Source organism: Nipponia nippon, unplaced genomic scaffold (genome assembly GCF_047370975.1).
Source record: "Nipponia nippon isolate SJK-2023a ecotype South Korea unplaced genomic scaffold, ASM4737097v1 scaffold_24, whole genome shotgun sequence".
Taxonomy (NCBI): Eukaryota; Metazoa; Chordata; class Aves; order Pelecaniformes; family Threskiornithidae; genus Nipponia; species Nipponia nippon.
The window spans coordinates 2,037,565-2,060,819 of record NW_028262341.1 but is presented as its reverse complement, the minus strand read 5'-3'; the positions used below and the strand labels follow the sequence as shown (position 1 = coordinate 2,060,819).

At 38.3% G+C, this 23,255-nt stretch overlaps 1 protein-coding gene across 3 annotated transcripts in view; it reads left to right on the top strand.

The window, feature by feature from the left end:
• EDIL3 (EGF like and discoidin domains 3) overlaps positions 1 to 23,255 on the top strand; it is a 255,708-nt gene that overhangs the window by 162,414 nt on the left and 70,039 nt on the right. For all 3 annotated transcript variants that reach the window (XM_087761554.1, XM_087761555.1, XM_087761553.1), the window contains one exon: positions 20,293 to 20,474. In XM_087761554.1, coding sequence (XP_087617680.1) covers positions 20,293 to 20,474 — 182 coding nt within the window. The remainder of the gene's footprint in view (positions 1 to 20,292; positions 20,475 to 23,255) is intronic.

Genomic DNA, 23,255 nt, shown 5'->3' with positions numbered 1-23,255 from the left:
TGCTTTGGACAGATGGAGAGTCCAGCAAAGCTCCTGTTCCAGGCATTGGTGCAGCGATGTGTAAAATATGTAGGAGGGGAATGAGCAATGGTTACATCTCTTTTAGTTGCTGACCACCACCATGTTCATTTGTTGTGTTCCATTAGATGATCCGAGGACTTACAAGACAAGAAATTCAGCCTATCTCTCCAGCATCTTATCATTGATTGTGTTAGAAGGTAAAGCAGCATGTTGTTCACCACAACTTAGTCTGCTCTTCAGGGTTCGGCACGGGAATGGCAGTTGTTCATTGCCTGTCAGATCAGAGGCAAATGGCATGCCTCTGTGGCTGCAGGCGGGTGCACAGGCAGTGGCCATCAGCCCGAGAGCTGCCCCATGTGTGCACCTGAGCAGCTTGGAGGATCAGCAGCCGCAGTGTTACTTACTCAAGGCTGTCAGTGCTTCAAAATAAATGAGGAGATGAACAGATATGAAAAATTCTGCAGCACTGCAATACAGAGAGAGAAAGGCTTCATGTGTTTCTGTCATGGTGTACGTAAATTGGGACTCAGAAGAGTGTGAATGAGTTTTCAGATTGAAGTAGAGTTAAAACTTTAAAAAATCACAAGTATCATAAGCGATTATTACTCTGCCAAGAAAGGCTAATGGAATTATTCTTAGCTCAAACCCTTTTCCTTTGTATCAGTGATTTTTTTCTAATCTTAATTCTAAATGTAATTTGGCCAGCTCTTGGTTTGGTGTAGTTACTTAGAAATTTTATTTACAGAAAAGAACGACACAAAACTTTTACCCTTTAAAACTGATGGACAGATTAATATCCATTACTGATCCAGCAAAATCTGTTTGCTAGAACTCACCCATAAATATGATTTTCCTTTGTTGGCAAATCTGTACAGTTGATGGTACCATTGCATGCCTTCACTGAAGATCAGTTTCAGCGTGTAGTTTGTAATATTGTATCTATTGTTATTCTAATAATACCAATTCCCATTTATGCTCTTGTTGCTGAAACCTAATTTTGTAATTACTCTGTTCCTATATTCATGCAATTCACTTTTACCAATCCATGTTTTGAAATTTCATCCTAGGCATAGCATAAAAAGTAACCATGTTGTAATTCATTACATCAAAGTTAGAGAAAAGCAAATATTGCTGGGAAAAATATTCCCCAGTATTCTTTCAACTTTGAAAGCAAATTTGAATCCTTACATCCACTGTGTGTAAATATGATTCTTTTTCTTCAATGTTTCTAAAATATGTCCTTTCTCTTCTGAATACAGACGTAAAACGTCTGTACAGGAAGCTGAATATGGATTTTACTGTGATTACTGAAACCTCTTCCTCTTCTTTTTCTCACCTTCTGGTCCTTCCACAATTTTTTTCACAATACCTTTAACTTTTCCATCAGGTGCGAATTTGAGTGAGTGTTTGGTTTTCTTAATTTTTAGACATAGGAAGTTTTTTTCCTTGATAAAAAGTGTCAGGTGGAAAATCCTCAAGATTTAAGTTTCTTTCCCAAAGTGCATGACAGAATCTGTTCAGCTTCTTCTCATCTCTGCTGAGAATGGTGGTGGTGGGTCTCCCACTGAGTTCTCTGTGGGCAAGATGGGGCACAAGTTATATGATGTCCTCTAAAAGCTGTGCTTTAGTCTTAAACATACAAATATAACTGCTGGAAGTAAAATATGATTTATTAATGAAGTGTAGTGTGTTTGTCCCCTTCACCTAAGAAGTTAAATCTCTCTACCATTAATTGCATATTGATTTAAGGATTGAAACACTAGGTTTTTGATGCTGTTCATTATTCATATTTAGTGATGGAGAATCCTAATTTCAGACACTTTAATATACCTTAAAAGTGGTGTTTGATTCAATATAGAAAGTCTAACTGGCTTTCTATCTATAGATGATGGCTTTCGTCATGATCTCTCCTAGTGACATCTGCGACACCTTTACTATGTCTGCAAAGTACAAGGAGATGTAGACCCCACGGAATTCACTGACAGGTTACTGGCTAGGGAGTTGCAGAAGTTAGCCAGTATGAAAAGCTGAGGAAAAGTGTAATTTTTGTGAACAGCAAAAACGGCACCTGCCCGCAGTGCCTATGTGTAAGTGATGTAATGCAGAAGAGTGTTTAATCATGGGAGAGCAGAGATGTCACCGCGCTGTTCTGTGACCCAAGAAGGGGCCTGAGGAAGAGCAAATTCTGGTCTCTGATGGAATTGGCATCTTTTATGCATGGTGGAGCACCTTCAGCAGACAGTGTGAGAGTCACAACTCATAATTGCTAGTACATCAGGGGCTGGGGTATGAATAATGTGATTTCAAATTTGAACAGATAAGGAAGGAATTTGGTTCTCTTATAAGTAGGTACTAGTCTTGTTCACTTAAACTTTACAACTCCTGAAAGACATATAGACCTTCAACTCAAGCTGCTCCATTTTCCAAACTGCAGTTCATTCTTATTTGTGGTGTTAGATGCAGATGTATGCCTGCTGAAGATATATTGTAGTTAAGTGCACACATTCCTCCTTGTGAGTTTTGCATTTAGTGCTGAGATTAGGTCCTCTTGCACAAGTCAAGAAGTCGAGAAACAAATTCCCCTGCTCTGTTAATCCTGCTGCAGTTGAGTTAGCAGATCAGCATCCAACATCGCAATATTGTGGTCCATGTTAAGCCAAAAGGATTTCAAGTCACAAGAAATTTTACATAGGGAGACTTAGACAAGAAAGGTATTGTTTCCAGGGTCATGTTAGCTTTTTGCACTGGAACTGAGAACACAGGACAAAGAGGTTATTGGGAATTTAAACTGACATGTGTGAATTTTTATAACATAGTGTTAAAAGTGTTTTGATAAGTCATTATGGATAAATAATAGCATAGTTTAGTGCTACTGCTACTTTATTGGATCAAAAGAATCAAACAACTTGGCTATGGTAATTGCATTGTAATCTTGTTATGTGCAACTTTATTTGGAATTTCTTGATATAGACATTGTCAGCACAGTGGAATCTTCTGGCTCTTACTCAGCCATCAGAGTCTAATGCATCAAGGTGAATTTGTAAACAGAGTTGTGCTCATTTATGTATTATTGACAGGTAACTTCCCATTTGCCTTTCACTATAACATTTTGTGAATAGTACTCTCTACGTAGTCCTGAGTGAGAGTTACTTAGTAAATCTATATCTTTTCAAATGTCTAGGCATTTTGTAAATAAGGTGAGAGGATTTTATCCACAATAAATGCAAATATTTATTTATGCTTTGTTTATGAAGGGAAGATGCTCAAAGATTTGGATTTTGGTGACTGGATGATGTTCTCTAATATCTTCCATCTCATCTCTAAACAGCTGGAGTGAAAAAGTCACAGCTATCTAGTGGCTTCATTGACCATGTTTATTTTGGAGGAATTTCAGGAAAGGGGATATTATTTCTTAGTTTGTCAGTTTAGAAATACAACTGTCTTCTTGGCAATCCCCTAACAAACATTTTTTTTTTTTGTATAATATTAAATTATTGGATAATTATGTTTCCTACAGCATACTAACTAAAGAGCCTGTAAACAGTATTAAAAGGAGATGCCTTCTGAAACAGTAGCTTTTTAAAGTCTAGTTTCTATTCTTAATTGAACTGCTATACTTATTCATTATGTATGCGGTGTATTTTCTTGAGGAGTTGTTTTTAAATAGACTATTTACATGAATAACATAATGGATTCTTAGCTAAATTTCATTACCATTTTATTGATAATTTCTTAAGAAGATAAAAAAGCATCATATTGCATCAGATAGTTCAACAATCTGTTTGGCTCACCATCATGTCTCTGACTGTGGCAGTGACAACCATTATTTAAGGAGAGAATGTAGGCTTGGGCAGTTTCTGTCGTTTGTTCCCCTTGTATCTCCTCCAGGTCTACAGTTCCTGTAGGAATATTACAGATTACACCCCTGCTGGAAAGCTCCAGCAGATCACTACCCACTATGCAAAGAAGTACTTTCTTTTACATGTATTATGCTGATTTCCTGTGAATTTCAATGAGTGCACCTTATTTTCAGTAATGTAGATGTGACGAACACTACTATATTAATCTCATTTATGTTTATGTAAAGTTCAGTCATATCCCTCCTCAGCCTTTTCCTCTCCAACTTGAAAAATTCTAGGGTTTTATTCTCTTTTCCTGATATCTGCTTTTTCCCTTTAATCATTTGAACTGCCATTCTCTATACTTTCTTTAGCTCTACACCTTTTTGGGATGGAGAGACCTGAACTGCACATGGTATGTGGTCACACCAGTGTTTCATATGCCTATAAAATAATACTCTATGTCTTGTTCTCAATGCCTAACTTTTTATTGGCTTTTTTGGCTGCCACTGCATTTTGAGCCAATGACTTCAGATAACTGATGATGATGACGACTCTGAGATCTCTATTTGCAGCTGTAATAGCCATTTCCAAGTTCACTATTGTGTAGGCACATTTTAGGGATTTTTTCATAGACACAGTATCTTCCATTTGTGTACATTGAGGTTCATCTGTCACCCTTTTGACCAGTCATTCAATTTTCTATGTCCATCTGGAGCTACTCATCATCAGAGTGGCATTTGATCAAGAGAACTTAGTAGCTTCAAAGTGACAATTTACCTATTCATACTTTCCTCCAGGTCACTGATGAGTAAAACTGACTCTAGCAATGATCCTTGGGGAATCCCAGTGCTGACATTTCATCCTGAAAAGCCATTTCCTGTTCCTGTGTCTATAGCAGGGCCTTTTCCCCATAACCTGGCAAGAACCTTTCATGTGGAACTTTATGAAATGGTTTCTGAAAATCCAAGTATGCTGTTTCCACTGTATTTCCTTTATCCCTATGCATATTGTCACCATTAAAAAACTCCATCAGGTGAGGCAGGACTGCCATTTACAGAAGTCATGTTGGCTCTTTTCCAGCAGATTGTCTTTATCCAGGTACTTAGTGATCTTTATCACAGACTTACCAGCTTACAAGATGTCAAAGTAGAGTCACCTGCCTGTAGTTCCCACAGTGCACCCTAGAGCTGTTTTTTGTATATGGGAGTGGATCTATCAGTGCAGCTCTGTAGTCCCTAAATCAAGCTTTTTCTTCTAGGCACAATTCCTAAAAGCACTACGTCATGAAATCACATTACCACTGGAGAAAGCAAGTCATTATTAGGTGCTGAAAGAAAATCCTTTTGCTTCCATTTTTTATACCCTCATACTAACTAGGAGTTGCCTAACTTTATTTTCAATCTGTGTCCTCAGCAGAAAGCTTGTAGAGCAAGGCCAAAAGTGAATTTTACAACCTTACTATAAAAGTATGAAGGGAGGATTTGGTAATGGAAGCGTATGATAGTCACTTAGCAGTAATGGCACTGTTGAGAAGTAGAACATAGCATCCAATTTCTTTATATTTGATTAGTTCTGATAGCCATTGCTTACCCACATGAACCGTGTTGACCAGTATAGTAATAGAATAATGTGCTGCTGTTGGCTGAGATGCTACATCAGCATAAAAAGCATTTAATCTCTTTGGACATATCAGCAAATAGGTAGCAATTCTTCCCATTACTGTCTGAAAAGCTGTCTTCTGTTGCATGGAACATAACTAATCACTTCATTTTCATGTCACCTCCTAGACACTTGTAGCTTAACACAACATCGTTTGAAAAGTTGGCTTGGCTGGAAATGTCTGTGTGCTTATTAGCTGCTACTGATGCAAATTGGTAAAGATGTTGCCTTTGACATATGGTATTTTATGTGAAGGCATGAAACAAGATTAATCATATCCTGCACCTCAGTGCTGCAGTACCACATGGGCTACTAACATACTTGGAATCACACTTCAGAAATCAGAGTAATATTAATTAAAATGTTAATAGGTCAAGAAAATCCATTTTGTTTTGTTTTAAATTTGTGAAGCGAACTTATGGAGATAAATGCTTTCTGTTAATCAGATTTCAGAGCTGAATGGCTCTATAAACTTACCAGAGCTGGCCAAAAATGTGTTATTCCATTGTGTAGTTAGGAGTCACCTGGTAGTTATAAATCCTGTGACTTTAAGTTTTTTATCTAGTAATAGGTAAAAACTATCTGAAATAGTCACTGACATTTTGTGTTCTCCAGGTCTATTGAAATGCAAGATAAAATGGGGGTCTGTAAATTCTATTTTGTGGTTTCATTTTGCATTGCAATGGACGAGAAAGAGGAACATATGATCTGTTACTTTGTCTCAGTGGAAGTGCTGATTAAATTCCTTCAATGAGAATGAAAACATTGATTCGGTCTTGCCGAACAACAATTAACATGAGTTGCTACAACCAAGTTACTCAATATCACTCAGATCAGAACATTGGATTGTGGAAAAAACACTTGAGCTACATGGAGTAAGCAAACTATTTGATTAGCTGTAGAATGATTGAAAGAGCCAATAGCTAAAATGTGTGAAGTTGAGCTTGTGGTCTGCAGCTGTATCCCCCCTACGTTATGCTCAGCAGCAGTCTTCAAACTCCAGACCATATAATGAGAGGTCGAATACCTCAAGTCCAAAGCACCACTTCACTTGAGCTAGAGATTTTTAGGTATGGATAAAGGTCTGATTAACAAAACCAGATTTCTAGCTAATGTGGAGGTGGTAGTATATCATCCCTTTTGAGCAACGGTGATTTTAATATTCATATTAGAGATCTGCAGAGTTTTAAAATTTAGAAAGTCAGTGTTCCTTACACAGCTCTGGCACAATTTAGGATTAATTCCAAGTGAAAATCTGCCTCTGTGTGGGAGGGACTGTAGAGGGCTCAGGCATTTCTTTTATTTAAAAGTGATATTTTAAGAGATGACATAAGAAGCAATGGCTGCTAGTGGGGGAAAAAAACCTGTCATGAACTTGAGAGTGGATGAGGTGACAGTAAGAATGCTCTTGACAAAAAATGGAGGCCAGTACATTCAAAAAATGGGTATGTAGGTATATACCTACCATGTCTGTGTAATCACCAGCTGTACACTGTACACTGTAATCAGTGCTTTTTGACTACTAAAGCCAAGCCATGAGACAATCAAGCTGATAATGAGCTGAGATATGTGACTGTCCTTCACAATACCTCCACACAATATGTTTGGTCTGTGCACAGCTTGGATAAGTGCACTCTGTGCTGTGTTAAAAATTGGCTGGACAGCTGAGCCCAAAGAGTGGTGGTGAATGGAGTCAAATCCCGTTGGCGGCCGGTCACGAGTGGTGTTCCCAAGGGCTCAGTGTTGGGGCCAGTCCTGTTCAATATCTTCACTGATGATCTGGAGGCGGGGATTGAGTGCACCCTCAGTAAGTTTGCAGATGACACCAAGCTGGGTGGAAGTGTCGATCTGCTGGAGGGTAGGAAGGCTGTACAGAGGGACCTGGACAGGCTGGATCATTGGGCTGGGGCCAACTGCATGAGATTCAACAAGGCTAAGTGCCGGGTCCTGCACTTGGGTTGCAACAACCCCATGCAATGCTACAGGCTAGGGGAGGAGTGGCTGGAGAGCTGCCTGGCGGAAAAGGCCCTGGGAGTGTTGGTTAACAGCCGCCTGAACATGAGCCAGCAGTGTGCTCAGGTGGCCAAGAAGGCCAATGGCATCCTGGCTTGTATCAGGAACAGTGTGGCCAGCAGGACCAGGGAGGTGATGGTGCCCCTGTACTCGGCACTGGTGAGGCCGCACCTTGAGTACTGTGTTCAGTTTTAGGCCCCTCACTGCAAGAAGGCCATTGAGGTGCTGGTGCATGTCCAAAGAAGGGCAACGAAGCTGGTGAAGGGTCCAGAGCACAAGTCTTATGAGGATCAGCTGAGGGAGCTGGGATTGTTTAGTCTGGAGAAGAGGAGGCTGAGGGGGAGACCTTATTGCTGTCTACAACTACCTGAAAGGAGGTTGTAGCGAGGTGGGAGTCGGTCTCTTCTCCCTAGTAACAAGTGATGGGACAAGAGGAAACGGCCTCAAGCTGCGCCAGGGGAAATTTAGGTTGGATATTAGGAAAAACTTCTTCACTGAAAGGGTATTCAGGCATTGGAATAGGCTGCCCAGGGAAGTGGTTGAGTCCCCATCCCTGGCGGTATTTAAAAGAAGGGTAGACGTGGTGCTTGAGGCCATGGTTTAGTGGTGGACTTGGCAGTGCTAGGTTAACGGTTGGACTCGATGATCTTAAGGGTCTTTTCCAACCTTAATGATTCTATGATTCTATGAAGTATGACTGAAACAAACTGAATGTAAAAAGCCAAACAGGGTGCTTCCAGTAACTCAAGATTTTAGCTCTTCTTCAGTCTGTCATAGGGTACATTTATACATATGTGCTGCCTATGTAGGCGAAGACAGCATCTTCTGGAAAATGAAAAGTCTCCTTCGGTTTCTGCCTTCTCCTGGAACTTACGATGGAATTCCTACCATTAGAAATTCTGCTTTTCAAAATATACTGATTATCCATGCAGCTAACAGCAAAAATTTTATTTGGTATAGGAAGACAGAATTTTCGTATGTCTGGTATGATTCTAACAGACTGTGAGTAACTGGGTCTGAGATATATTCATACTTAACTTTATCAAAAAAATGTGGACTGTAAACACATTTGTATAAAGTGTTCTGCTTAAGAATGCCTCCCAAGATGAAAAAAATACTAAATCAATGAAAAATTATTATTATTATTATTATTATTATTATTATTATTATTATTACTACTACTATTATTATTACTATTATTATTACTATTATTATTATTATTAATCATGTAGCACTGTATAATACTGGATAAAGAGAAGTACTTCAGGGGCAAATCCTCACCCATTGTAAATCAATAAAACACCAAAGTCATCAGAACAATGTCAGATTATTCCTACTCAGGAAGGTCTCTTCTGCGTTGGTTTGACACCAGGATTTACCAGTCTGCGAGCATTGATCTGAAAATAACCTGGAATTACAACTATTCGGAATCAGAATGTTACAGAAAGGTTGAGGTTGGCAGGGCCCTCTGGAGCTCCTCTATTCAAGCAGGGCCACCTAGAGCCACTTCCCCAAGACTATATCTACTCAAGTTTTTAGTATCTCCATACATGGGGCCCCACAACCTCACTGAGTAACCTGTTCAAGTGTTTGACCATTCTCACAGTAAAAAAAAAAGAAAAGCCCCAAAACTTTTTTCTTGTGTTCAGATGGAATTTCCTGTGTTCTAATTTATTCCCATTGTCTCTTGTCCTGTCAGTGGGCACCACTGAAGAGAGTCTGGCTCCTTTGTCTTCATTCCCTCTCATCAGACATTATATACATTGATAACATCCCTCTGAGCCTCCTCTTCTGCAGACTGAGCAGTCAACTCTCTCAGCACCTGCCTGTAGGTCAGATGTTCCAGTCCTTTAGTCATCACGGCTCTGCACTGGACTCACTCCAGTAAGTCCATGTCTTTTTAATAGTGGGGAGCCCAGCACTGGACACAGCACCCCAGATGTGTCTCCGTAGCACTGAGAGGAGAGGAAGGATCACCTTCCTCAACCTGCTGGCAATGCTCTGCCTAAGGCAGCCCAGGAGGCTGTTGGCCTTCTTTGCCATGAGGATGCATTGCTGTCTCATGGTCAACTTGTTGTCCACCAGGACCCCCAGGTCCTTCTCTGCCAAGCTGCTTTCCATCTGGTCAGCTTGCCAGCATGTACTGGTGCATGGGGCTGTTCCTCCCCAAGGGCAGTGGCAGGACTACCCCTTGTTGAACTTCATGAGGTTCCTGTTCAGCCCATTTCTCAGACTCTTGAGGTCTATTTGGATGGCAGCACACCCATCTGGTGTATGAGCCACTCCTCCCAGTTTTGTGTCATCTGCCAGCTTGTTGAAGGTGCACTCTGTCCCAGTGTCTGGGTCATTAATGAAGACGTTGAACAGTGTTGGCCCCTGTATTGACCCCTGCGATACACCACCAGTGACATTAGATGTAATACAGACAGAATGAGAAGTTGTTTGGTATTTTTATGAGAAATAGCTTTCTGAGTTTTGATGTGGGTATTTCAACTTGAATCACTTGGTAATTCCAATTCCAAAGTCACATCACCCTTCTCATGATCATCTTTTTCAACAGAAAAATCAAAGTCTGGAAAGTTGTTTATTTGGTGTTATGCTCATCTCTTCCTTGGAATCTGTTTTTAAAAAACTTTTTTCCATAAAGCCTAAGTATGTTAACTGTCTAGTAAATCTAGTTTTGCAGAAAAATATACCCTCACTTATTTTTAAAGTAATGGATTTTCAGTGTTTGAATGTGAAATGAATCTGATTCATTTCACTTAAGTTTAGCCTCTTAAACCTAGGCACTTAGTTGAAGATAGTGCACTAGGCTTGTTCCTTTGTCAGCAGAAATAAAAAAGATGATTACATCTGTCTTAAACATTTTCTTAATACATAATGGAATAATAGAAATCATGGTTTAGAGTTGCCTATTTCTTCCCACAGATGACTGAAAGAGCCTAAGCAGCTAGTTCAGGGTAGATATGTAACCTTCAGATGGCTGAAGCTGAGTCACATGAATTGTATCCCTTATGTTTGCTTTGTTTGGTTATCTATTTTTAAATATAAACACTTCAGAATAATGTCCTCTTTATGATGAAAAGAGATGTTGGTAAGGAAAAATAAAGAGACAGGAAAAGGGACAAGAAAAAAAGTATATATACAGATTTTATTTATGTTTAAAATACACCATGGAGTCACAAATATTACATTTCATTTTACTACACTGCTGTAGTAATGAAAGACTTCTTTTACCTCACATATACAAAGATAACTTTTTGAATTTTCATTCTGATTTTTTTTCCACCCCGAGAAAAGCCTGTGACCTTTAAATTAATTCTGTGTTTTTAACAGAGCTTCATGCCCTGATCCTTAAAGCTGCTTTACATGAATATAAGGTTATACCTACATCAGATGGCTTCTAGGAACAAGATCTAAATGCCAATATCTGAATTTCCAGTTATTAAGAAGTTAGTCGTGTTATAGAAGAAGATGGAAACAGCTTGGAGGCCATAAGAGCTGTTGTTTCTGGGTAGTCAGATTTAAATAACAGTCATTTGCATGCAGTTTGTGTTCAGTACTGTGGATATAGCTCATATTTATCATATCACTTCAGCAGTATATTGTAGGATATTGCCATCTTTTTACTCTTTCTGAAGAACATATATTCCATTGTAATGTAGAATTCATATTAGTGCCATTAATAGTTTTTAAACAATTTCAATGAATACATCTTGTAATGAGTAATATTGTCATTTCTAGGAACGGTTGCTGCTCTGATGAGTTAAAAAAAAAAACAACCACAAAGACAGAAAGAATGTCTCTAGGCAGCAGAATGAGATTTGCCACTTGAAAAGCACATACTCTTCTCCTGGCAAATGAACATTCTCATTGTCAGGCTGGCTTGCAGGAATGCTAATTACATTGATGTTGTAATCCCATGGATTTCCATTGTAGACCTACTAGAAAAATGCAGATTGTCTTTCAGTGCAACTGTATCTTGTCTTTCCAGTTTTACTTCCAAGAGAAGCTTTGGGTTTGGTTTTATTCCAAAGTTGCTTTTTGGAACAGGCAGATTTTGAGAAACAGTAATCATTAAGCACATAGATACATATGTCATGAGCTGCCTTCAAATTAACAGCAGTTGGTTAGCACTTTAAAAAAAACTAGTATCAGCATCTGGTTCCTGTAACTAATTCAGTGAACCAAGCAGAGCTTCAAAACAGTCAGCTGGTCAGAATCCAGGTATTTCACCTCTCCTGATAGGATTTAACAAAACTTATATAGGAAATCAGTGAGATTTCCTGTTCAATTAGCACCTCTGAAATTAGCATTCCCACCAGCCAGCACAACTGTAAGTGTGCATTTGCGTCAGCGGGTCACTCCATTTGAGAGACAGAATATGAGCTTTTCAAGTGGTGAACCCCATTTTGCAGCACTGGTATGAATATTCTTTAGCTTGCACTTTTTTTTTCCTGGGAGTGCTGACAGTTCCTGAAAATTGTAATATTACCAGTTTCAGGTATATTCATCCACTTTGCATAAAAATTACTAGTGTTTCTAGTACAAGTGTTGCCCTGTGACAGAAAAAAACATGTCCATTGGAATGAACTTAGGGAGAAGAGAGGGTACACTACAATATTTGCCACATAGGTAAGGTTTTTGTCTGTGTTACATGCTCCATAGACCAAAAAAAAAAAAAAAAACAAAGCAAGGAACTCTGAAAGAAGTAGCCCATAGGTATCCTGAAATCCGGCTGTACTTCCACAGGATACTGTGTCTCATTAGCAAATGTCCTAACATAGCTGGAAAGCTGCTGAGTTTTCTTGTAATCATCAGAGAAATATTTCTATCAATATCTGAGGAGAGGAGAAGTGCATGTATTGCACAGCGTTCAGCAGCAGCAAATAAAAAAGGTTATTTTTAAATCCAGTTGGGTTCATAATTTCATTTTTACATGCCTAAGTTCGGCTTAAATTGTTAATTGGCTGTACTCTGTGCCACAATCATTTACAACGGCTAGAAGTAAAGGAGGTGATTAATAGATCCACAACTGTACAAAACGACTCCACCCACAGATGACCAAGTCCAGATCCACCCAAAAATCTTGGGATTGGTAAACAGAACTTGGAATCACATATCTTTTTATGTCATTGCAACCTAAGGTGATGATGGTGGTGATGATGATCATAATAATAATAATAAATTACTGTTATACAGCAGTTAAGGGCTCTTTTCAGTTTTCAGGCTGCCTTTCCTTAAGTGTGTAAGTATGAGAACATATCATTATTTTATAGTACAACTGGAAAGCTCCTATGAATTTAACTCCTATAAGAAGAATGTTTAATTCTTGTGAAAAGTTTTTTTAGTGTTACTCCATAGTTTCTGTTTTATTCAGATTCATTTTAGTAGTGTTTAAGTGGCTATGAGTTATGTAAAACTGGTTAATTTCACTACTCATACATGGTAGAAATACTATTTTACACAGTGCCAACTTGAAATGTAAAAATCATTTTTCACGTAAAGATTAATATATCTCTATACGAGAGCTCAGCAGAGTTTGAGAAACTATACCACTCTAATTCCTTACTGCAATATAATTTAATTTATATTTTTTAAAGTCATAATCACTGCTTGAAAACAGAATTAAATAAAAGTAATGTGTATCAGTGAATTGTTGAATGCTGTAACTTGAATAATGATATAAACTCAGAGGAAGCGTTTTGTATTTGGTGGTTACACAATGGTGCGTGTCCTTTCTGAGATCACCATGGAGTGACAGTAGTTTTCTGTTGTGGCTGTAAATTGGCCATATGGTGCACCACAGTCAAGTTTCAGCTGATCATTTTTCTGGGTTCTAAACTCTCCCCTGGATTTTGGGTTATGCCTCCAGTTAGTCCAATAACCCATACGTCAAGGACAGCTGTGCTCCTTCACACTTTGTGCTATACTGTGTGCTTGATGTAAATTGTGATTATTTGGCATCCCCAGGTAGAAAAGAGAACAGGAGAGGAAACAGATACACTAAAGGCTGTTTTAAGAAGAGGACATTGCTGTCCACGTTCATAGAATCAGGACAAGAAATAATAAATGGAATAAGAAAGATTCAAGTTAGACTTCAGTCAAACACCAAATGGGATTGTTGAATGTTCACTACTGGAGCTTTTGAAAAAAAGGCATCCAGCAAACATTTGTCAAGAATGGCGTGGCGGTAATGTAGCTGACATGTCTTGGGATAGAGACTTTACCAGATCATTTAAAGCCATGGTTTTCTCTGATAGGGATCCACAAACAGCCTGTCTTCATTCTGGAAGTCTTCCCAGGCCAGTTCCATTAAAAGCATTTTGAACATGCCTAGGGATGTTGTCAATAACATTAATGTGATGGGCACAAACATAGCAGCAACAATCACATCATGGAGCAATATTAAAAAAGTGATTTTTCTGATTACAGCCGTTTCCCAGAGGTTAACCACTGTGCCTTTTGTGGGGAATTTGCAAGCTTATCCATTCTACTTGAAGAGCAGAATGGAGAAATTGCCAAACTAGAACTAAGCAAATTAGTCCTGAATAACAACCCTCCATTTCAGACACAGCACTATATAAAAAAGACATAATCTGTTTTCAGTGTCTGAGCTGACATCTCTATATGCTCCTGCGCTACACTGGAAGTATAAATTTTTGCAGACTTGCACAGTGTAGAAAATCCCTCTGGGTGACCATCAGAGGAATGTGAATCTCACCCTGGGGACTGCAGGCCAGTGTGGGAAAAAAGCTTATGGTCAGAGAGCCGAAGTCTCTGTGTGAAGGAACAAGAAGAAATAGGAGGCTGAAGCCAAGATTGCATGGTGGGGAGTTTATGCATGTATCAGCATTAATTACTGCAGTATCAGAGGTCATCCGTAATCCCATTGTGCAATGGTGAAGTTGACAATTGGGGACCACGGTCACTAAGACCATGAGAGGGTCCACTGACACCTCTAATAAGAAGGGAAGCTGTGTCTCCCAGCCATCTCTCTGCAAAAGCACTTTACATAGTATTTGTACAGAAGAAAGGATTTTATCCTTAACCTGTCATGGTTGTGAAAAAACAAGGCCTACAGGAACATCACTTCATACATTGCATACGGATGGGCACTTTATTAGCAGACTGCTAAATGATTGTCCATATCTATCTAACCAGCTCCTATAAAAATAAATTCACTGTTATCTGGAGAGAGCTATTCTTGACAGAACAAACTGGGCAAGGATGTGTGGAGGCAGGAGGAACAAGAAGAAGAAATAGAAGGCTGAAGCCTAGATTGCATGGTGGGGAGCTTATGCATGTACCAGCATTAATTACTGCAATATCAGAGGTCATCTGTAATCCCATTGTCAGGGTTTGTGTTCAGCACAATTACCATGCTATGCTAAGCACAGCCAGAGTAATTTCATTCCAGAAAATGAGGTGCTTGGAGAAAGACAGGATTGCAGATGTCTAAAGCAGATTTGTTTTCTGTATGCCTTCAATTTTGCATCTGTTTATTTTGATGACGTTAGCTAGAGACAAACCAACAGAGGAAATGAAAGCTATATATTCATGCTGCAAAATCAGGCATGTTTCATTGTGAATAACAAGAAATGTTTTTCTTCTGTTTGCAGAGGCATTACCCTCACATTTTCAAGGAATTTTTAAACCATTTGGAGGTTTTGCTTAATTTGTAGACTGGCATAAATGTAGAAGTCCAAATTAAATATACTCAGGTAACATGTTTACGCAGTGCTTTCTGCTTATTATGTCCTACTGTAGTAACTATTTGTCTTAAAATGGTTTGTCCTTCCCTTATTAAAGGGGGAATCAGTGACATATTTCCCTGTTTCCCTACTGAAGAGATATCAATGTGAAACACAGTAAGCTAACTGTCATCTTCTTCTATTTCGTTTTGCACAAATATTTTTGTTCAGCTGGAGGGATTTATTGTAAGAGATAAGGGTGGAAACACAGAACTCATCTTTTGTCTGGGGAGCTACTTGATCCCCATAACCTTGGTCTGTAAGTGAAACCTGGACTAATGATCATTTGTTTGGTTGTGCAAAATGGTACACAACGTTTCAGATCTAATTAAGTTTGAGATTGTAAAAGAAGCCTTCAGGGTAGTTTTATAACTATGCCATCTTCGCATGAGTTAGTGGGGATTCTTAGGAGAACTGAAAAGTTACAAATGAATCCTTCACTTTTCCTGTGTTGATGACTTTTCCCATCCTTCACTGGATCCATTCACAGTCATGTAGCTTATTCGTACACCTTTCCATCCTGTCATCTTCATGGACAATGGGGCATTGTGGGCATTGGTTTGTGTTTGATGAAAACAAGAGAAGCGTCAATAGGGTTTTATTTAATGCATACCAATTGTCACTGTAGGATTAAAAACAATATTGCTTGAGTTAGTATTTTGCTATTTAATGATACTAGAATAACAGCTCCAGATAACAAAATCTTCCTTGTGAATCTGTATCGTGAACCTGTCAAGCAGCTTTTTAATTGCTATTTTATTTTTTTTACTTTCTTGCATCAAGCAAGTCATACCCCGGTGTGTCAGCATTAACTAATAAAAATGGTTTTCTATTTAATAACTGACATTAACCAGACTGAATTGTACAGTCACTGTAGTGATATTATTACTCACTTGGAGACTGCAGTTTCCCAAGCTGTCATGATTTTTGTTAAATGAATTGTGGATTTAATAGAAGCAGATGTATAACAACAAAATATAATAGAGCTTGTACTTGTTCTGCAAAATATGTATCTCAGTTTTATTTAAAAGACAAACAATCTCCAAAAGCTGCATTTGCTCGTTTCCTTCATTGTTAGTAGTCGATGGCATATCACAGCCCTTAAGCACTAAAAGAAATAATTGATATCTTAACTCGAAGGAGAGTATTGTTTGTGTCTCAAATTGAATATCTTGCGCAGAAGCTAGTCTGTAACCAGTCCTTTACTGATATAACATGTTTGATGGAACCAGCGGTATGTTATTCAGTTGAGAGTTTTCAGGCAAAGTAAGTTTTTTTGGAATTTATAGAATAATAGCTCCATTAGAGCTTTTGTAAGGAAAAAGCATGTCTCACAAATCTGTTGGAGTGTTTGGAAGAAATTAATGAGCATATGGCTAAGGAAAGTCCATTTGCTGTACGGTATTTGACTATCCAAAAATGTGTTCAACTATTTCCTTTCAACTGATAAAAGAAAGTAAATTGAAAATTTTTCTTGTAGAATAATGTCTGATTAAAAATAAAGAACAAAAGGGTGTGTAAATGGGCAGTTTTAAGAGTGGAAGGAGCTTATTCACAGAGTCCTAGCAAAACCTCTGCTGAAGTCCTGGCTGTTCAATAAATAAGCAATATAGCAACATGTTCTGATAATTTAAGAAATGTTCTTAGCATTATTAAAATGGGCTTAAGAGTTTTCAAAATATCTTGAAATACAGATTGACCTGGCTATGAAATGGAAGGTTAAATTCAACGTGGTCAAGTTCAAAGTAAGACTACTCAAAGAAACCCCTCATGACGCATGTGGAGGTATCTTATGTCTCAGGAAAAGATAGCCTGGGGTGGGCTTCCTCAAGGCACATCTGCTAGACCTGTGCCTAGGAAATTGCTCAATTCATCAGCACTGCTATGGTCAGAGTAGGATTGCATTGCAAGTTCTGTGGTTTGGGCCTGCAAGCAGGTCTTGAGCAAGCTTCCCACCTCATGAGAATGATCTGAGGTCCTTCAGGGTGGTGAAAAAAGATGGTCCTCTAAAGACAGATCTTAATGGTGCATACATATATATTACTTTGTAAGGCTAATATTGTTTAGAAATTATTATCCAGTCTCATATTCCCCACACATTTCATGTTATTATACTTGAACTGAACACTAAAGTAGAAAGTATCTCTAATGTGGTAGTTTTAATTTTTAGGAGTGTTACATTTTGTGTTTAACTTACATTGAAAAACTGACAAACATGACAAACCAAGAATGGAACGGCAATTAAAATAAGGACCTTGTACAATGAAGTACCTGTTCCCTGAAGGTAGAGATTTGCTTTGGATTTCAGGAATAATCCTCCTAAAGCTAAGGAAAGTAAATACTTCTGACCATATATGGCCATAGCTGACAAAGTAGGGTTAAGTGCTGTACTTGGTAATTTAACTACCTTCAGTTTAGGAAGGAAAATTTGCCTTTCTCTTGTAAGGAATTTACACATCTTTCAAATACCATTTAATGCATCTCAAGCATGAGAACTAACACGCCTTCAAATCAAAACTTTCCACAAAGTTCTGCACTTTAAACAAAGGATGATAAGCAAAAACAATGGACATACATACACATCTCTTCCAAGTCTGCCAAAGCTAGGTTGTCTATAGGAGATCAAGGGTTTCATCATCAAATACATGTTCTTCTTTTGAAAATTAGCTGCTAAAGCCAAATGCCCTTATTCTGGATCCCACTCAAAACTGGCCCTGACACATGCTGAGGCTCTGTCCTTGTACACACATTTTTTCCCGTTAGGTCACTCAATAATGCTAGCAGGGCTGGCAGGTGTCCTCATCCCTGTGCTCCTCACCATGAGAGAAGAATATTTATAAAGAATATAACTGTATGCTGTACATCCATATTAAAACATTTGCCATGCCTCCTTTTTAAGTTCCTCTTGGAAACCTCTCTTCTGTTTTCTCACATATCTATTTTTAAATACTTATCAATCTGTACCAGCTATTAGGGGTTGTTAATTTCATGGTAAGATGGAATCAGTCCTGTAAGTACGTGTGTGTGTTTATGAGTTACACCTACACATAGACACACATCTGTGCACTTTCTTTTCATCCAGAAACAATGAAGACATTTTAATAGGTAAATACAAGAAACTTTTGAAAATATGCAATTTTTTTAGGAGAGTAGTTTACCCCTGGCTTGCAAGCAGATATGGCAGTTTATACACCAAAGGAATTTATTCTGGTTAGATGAACAGATTTCAGAAACAGAGCTAAGATTTGAATAGGTCTTTCAATTTTTAAGTAACGCTTGATAACACAATGAAAAATGACATTTTGCCAACATATGTGGGTTTTTCGAACACATCCTATATAGTGTCTACCTATGCTGGTGACAAAGAATTTGTTTTCATCTGGCACTACTACACACCTGGCACAACAGCAGGAGAGAGCTGCATTTTGTTATGTTTTTTGCAGCATGAACAGAGCTATTAGTTAAGTGCTGAATGCCTGCCTTTATTGTTGGGTGATACATGACACAGAAAAGTAGAAATAGGACTTTAGATTCTAGCTGAGCTTTGTGGACTGTTAAAAATGTGGATGAAATCATCGTATGGTGCAAGTCAGTCATTAATTTCAGGATTTCATGTAAGCATATCCTGGAAGCAAACCAGTTTTTTCATTTAAGAAGTAACAGATTTGGAACCACACCTTTAGTGGGGGTTTTACTTTATCTTTTCAGAGCCATGGCCCTTGCTCCATAATAAACTTAAAACTTCAATTTATTTTTTATTTGTATCCATTATCAGTGACACACAATACCCAGGGATTGTATTGCCAGTGACTCCCAGCACTGTCTCCCTGCCTCAGCTTCTGCCAAGAGGAGCAAATTGCACTGGTCACTTTTTCTTCTCTGTACCTTTAAATTAATGAGGAATTAAATTATTTGTGACTTTCTGCCCATATGGTGTAAGGATTTCATAGCAGTACCATTTCAGAGTTCATTCTCAGGTTCTCCTTAAGGTGAAACAATGCCAAGCTTCTGAGAAAACCTAAAGTGTAAGTAAACATCTGCTCTGTCCTGTCATGTTCAAAATTGCTGAAGTGCAGTTGACCCACAAAGCAGATCTTTTGGGCAACTGAGCAAGATCAGCTGCTACAGTAGTTCCTGGAATTAGCTTCTCTTTATACTCTGCATTAAATTTGAGTTGAGAAAAAAAATCTTATTTACTTGAAAGTGGTTGGGGGTATTTAATAGTAGGTAGACTGCCAATCATTTGTATATAATGAATTTTCAAAACTTTCTCTGTTTGGATTGCTCACAATAACTGAATGCTCTTGTTCCTGTACCCAAATGGAGTGGCTTCAGAAAACAATGTATGCAGAAATATCTTGACTTTAAAAAAGATTATGTCTACAAGTGTTTCAGGTGAATAAATTAATGATGAATACCACACATAAAATTATGAACATTTGAACATTGTAGTTAAATACATACTTTGTGGTTTGCTGATTAGGTGTATAAGACCTCTAACTATTTTTAATGTAACTGAACAATATCATGTGTCTAATTTCATATTTCTAAAGATAACTGCAATAACAATATGTAGCATATTGGCTAAATGTTAACCTCTATGGCAAGAGCAGCAATATAGAGCTTTGCAGTAATTACAGAATTTTAAATTTGCTTTTAGCAACTATTCCAGTATTTGAATCTAAGGATCATTTTCTTTCATTGTATCCATAAAGCCCAAATTCACAATTCTTCAGCTAGAACAAACCAAAAGGAATTGAAAGCTTAATCTATTTCATTAATCTTGCAATGGGAATAGTTACTTACAAGCTATATTTTTGTACTGGTTTTTTTCATTTCTACAAAAAGAAGATATTACTCGAGTGCTTTATGTCTCTTCTAGTAACATATTCAATGTGACATTTTGGATCTATTTGTATGCTATTTGTAATTACAGCCAGCTGGGAGTCAGAAGAGTTGATCATTTCAGTTGCATTCATTTCTTTTCTTGTTTCTGTTTGCAGGATGCTCTGGCCCACTAGGGATAGAAGGAGGAATTGTGTCAAACCAACAAATTACTGCATCATCCACTCATCGAGCTCTTTTTGGACTCCAGAAATGGTATCCATACTATGCACGACTTAATAAGAAGGGTCTTGTGAATGCTTGGACTGCTGCAGAAAATGACAGATGGCCATGGATTCAGGTAACAGATGGAGCTGAGGAGGAGAAAAATCTCCTTGATTCAATTGCCAGAGTCACTTAAGAAACTGATGAAGACAAGTGGTAAACTAACAGCTAGATTCTTATTCACTGTCAGAAATGTAGCCTAGACTAAAAGGGACTATTTATTTGCAAAACAATAATAATCTCGACTTTACAAATGCACAATTTTTTTTATTTGTAAAAATGCATGCGTATATTCCATTGTGGCTCTAAACCATGGAAGAAAATTTACAAAGACCTTTTTCAAGGAGGCTGCTTTCCACATGTTACATTTGCTCATTAGGTCCTTAGTAGCATTTAGAGCAATATGTCTTGGTGGAGATACCTTGACACATGCAGCCTTCCTTGGGCATAATTCTAGAGTGCTTTAATGTGGTTTTGGCCCTACCAAAGCCTACAGGAATAGTTTGTCCTCTCTTCTGAGCTGCTCTGGACACACAGGTTAAGCATTGTATGCATCATGCTGGAAGTAACAAGAACTGGTTTAATTAAGGTTGAAATAGCTTTTAGTTCAACCATATCTGTGGAGCTGAAAATACACATTTTTTTCATTCCCACTCAAGGATGTTAGAGCTAGAATGATTCAAATGGCAGCGCCCTCTTTGTGGACTGGATTTCTCTGCGCCCAGCAAATGACTTCAGTAAAAGTCATGAAGCAGTGAATATGAAGTCCTATGGCTGTATTTTAATGAAGATGATGATTATCTAGTGATTGCTGTAGCAAACACTTTTATGGTGTTTTCTTTTCATGATATGTGAATTGGACTAAGCTTTGGCATTTTAGTTAGTTAATAAAGGTGATGTTAGATACGTATGGGAAAACCTTTTGCACTAATGAGTATAGTCAATATGTGAAGAGGGTGCTTCCCTCCCAGTGAACCCACCACAGAAGTAGCAAAAGATGGTACTTGAGCATCTTGCCTACTAGCACTGACTAAGTTGAACTGTCCATATATCCCTTGGGTCTGTCAGACACACTCTTCTTTAAGTTACCTTTGTGTACATGGCATAATTTTTGTTCATATTCAAGCTTTCGTACTGACTACCATTTGTGATTTTTCTGAGTCGTTCCCAGAGATGTGGGAAAAAGGCATACAGGATTACCTGTTCATTTTTCTTGTTTGGAGAGCAGGCACAGAGCACTGTTTGATGAAGTTTTCTGAAACTGGTAGGCTGAGAGTGCTGGATTTTGTCAGTTCAGAAAAATGAAGCTGGTGTTACTGTTTGTTATTCACTGCAGAGTGAAAACACAAAGGCCCTTCAAGGTATCTTAAGTCAGTTTTCTTCCGTAAAGACCAGAGGGGTTAGGAAGTCTGTAAAATTTATACATTGAAAAAGAACTGGAAAAATAACTCTAAGGGACTTGAGGATAATTATTTTCACAGGAGTAGAAAGCTAATGTAACTTTAATGGATAATGAAAAAGTCACTGTTACAGTAGCTTTTGGGCTGCTTTAGAGTGTGGGTTTTATTAAATGAGCTGGAGAAAAAATTCAGAATCATTTAGCACTGGCCCCCTAGACATGTCTTTACTAGGAGATGAACTGGATGGGGATGGCTAATGGTCTGTTGCTTCCACATTTGCACTTGGCAAAGCTGCCACCCACTGTGGAGGCAGCTGTCTGGCAGCTGTGCAGGTTTCTACCCAGACCAGAATTATGTCTGTCTTGGACTTTGCTCCCAAAGAAGACTACTCTTTGCTGTTACCTGGAAGGAAGGTTGGACCAATGGAGAAAATGTGTCTACAAATCTCAGCCCATGGCATCAGGTTTGAACAATTTGTTCTTTTTTGGAGTTAATGACCTAATCCAGGTAGTGCCATTCCCATGCAGGTTATTCTGTAATTTTGACAGCCATAGTATGTAAGGACTTTCTAGGAGCTAATTAAGTGATACGATTAATGTATACTAAGCACCTAGCATTTCCTTCTTTTTCTTCTCATTTTTCTTTAAAAATAAATTTTTGTCTGTACTTTTCACAAAACTTGCCAAGTATTTTATTTTTCTTTTTAGTTCAGAGTAAAAATAAAAATACTCTTTGTAATTTAAAAACAGAAGTTTAAAACTTGAGAGGGGTTTTGTTTTCCTTTTCTGAAGACTTTTCTCCTTACAATGCCTGGGAACAGAAAACCTAAATTTGTCAGGGAGATGATACTCATAGAGAAAAAGTACTTTTTAGTCTTCTGCAGAAACCCTGTTTTGATTTGGTAAGGACACAGACCTCCACAAACTCACAATTTATGTGCTGCATAGTAGTTCTTTAGATCAGAGGACTGTCTTGTTCTTCAAGCGTGAAACACACTGTAAGAGACGGACATTGTCTGACCCGTGTATGGGTGAACAGTTTCTGTTGAGAGAGAGGAGAAGCAGAAATCCCATATCTTATTTTTGCACAACTTCTATAATGGCCAGGGAGATACTTTGTAAGCATTTGTGGAAGGTTACAAAAAGTCAGCCCACTCTGATTTGTGCTAAGTTTCAGGCTACCTTCCTTCTGGTCTTGTGGTAGAAATGCTTCCTCTAACAACAGCCTACTCTGAGTTTTTACTTTCTCTATTGTATCACCAGCTTCCTCCTGGATCCTAATGTGAGGGGTCTGCATGTGGGACCTTTTCCATGTTGGTCTGAGTGGTGAAGCAGCTGGTCCAGAAGATGGCTTCTGAAAAACAATATGAATGTTTGGCAGAGATTAAGTGGAAGGTTACAAAGCCAGAAACGTGAATTAACATTTAGCACAGTGAACCTAAAGCAGTAGCTTGTTAC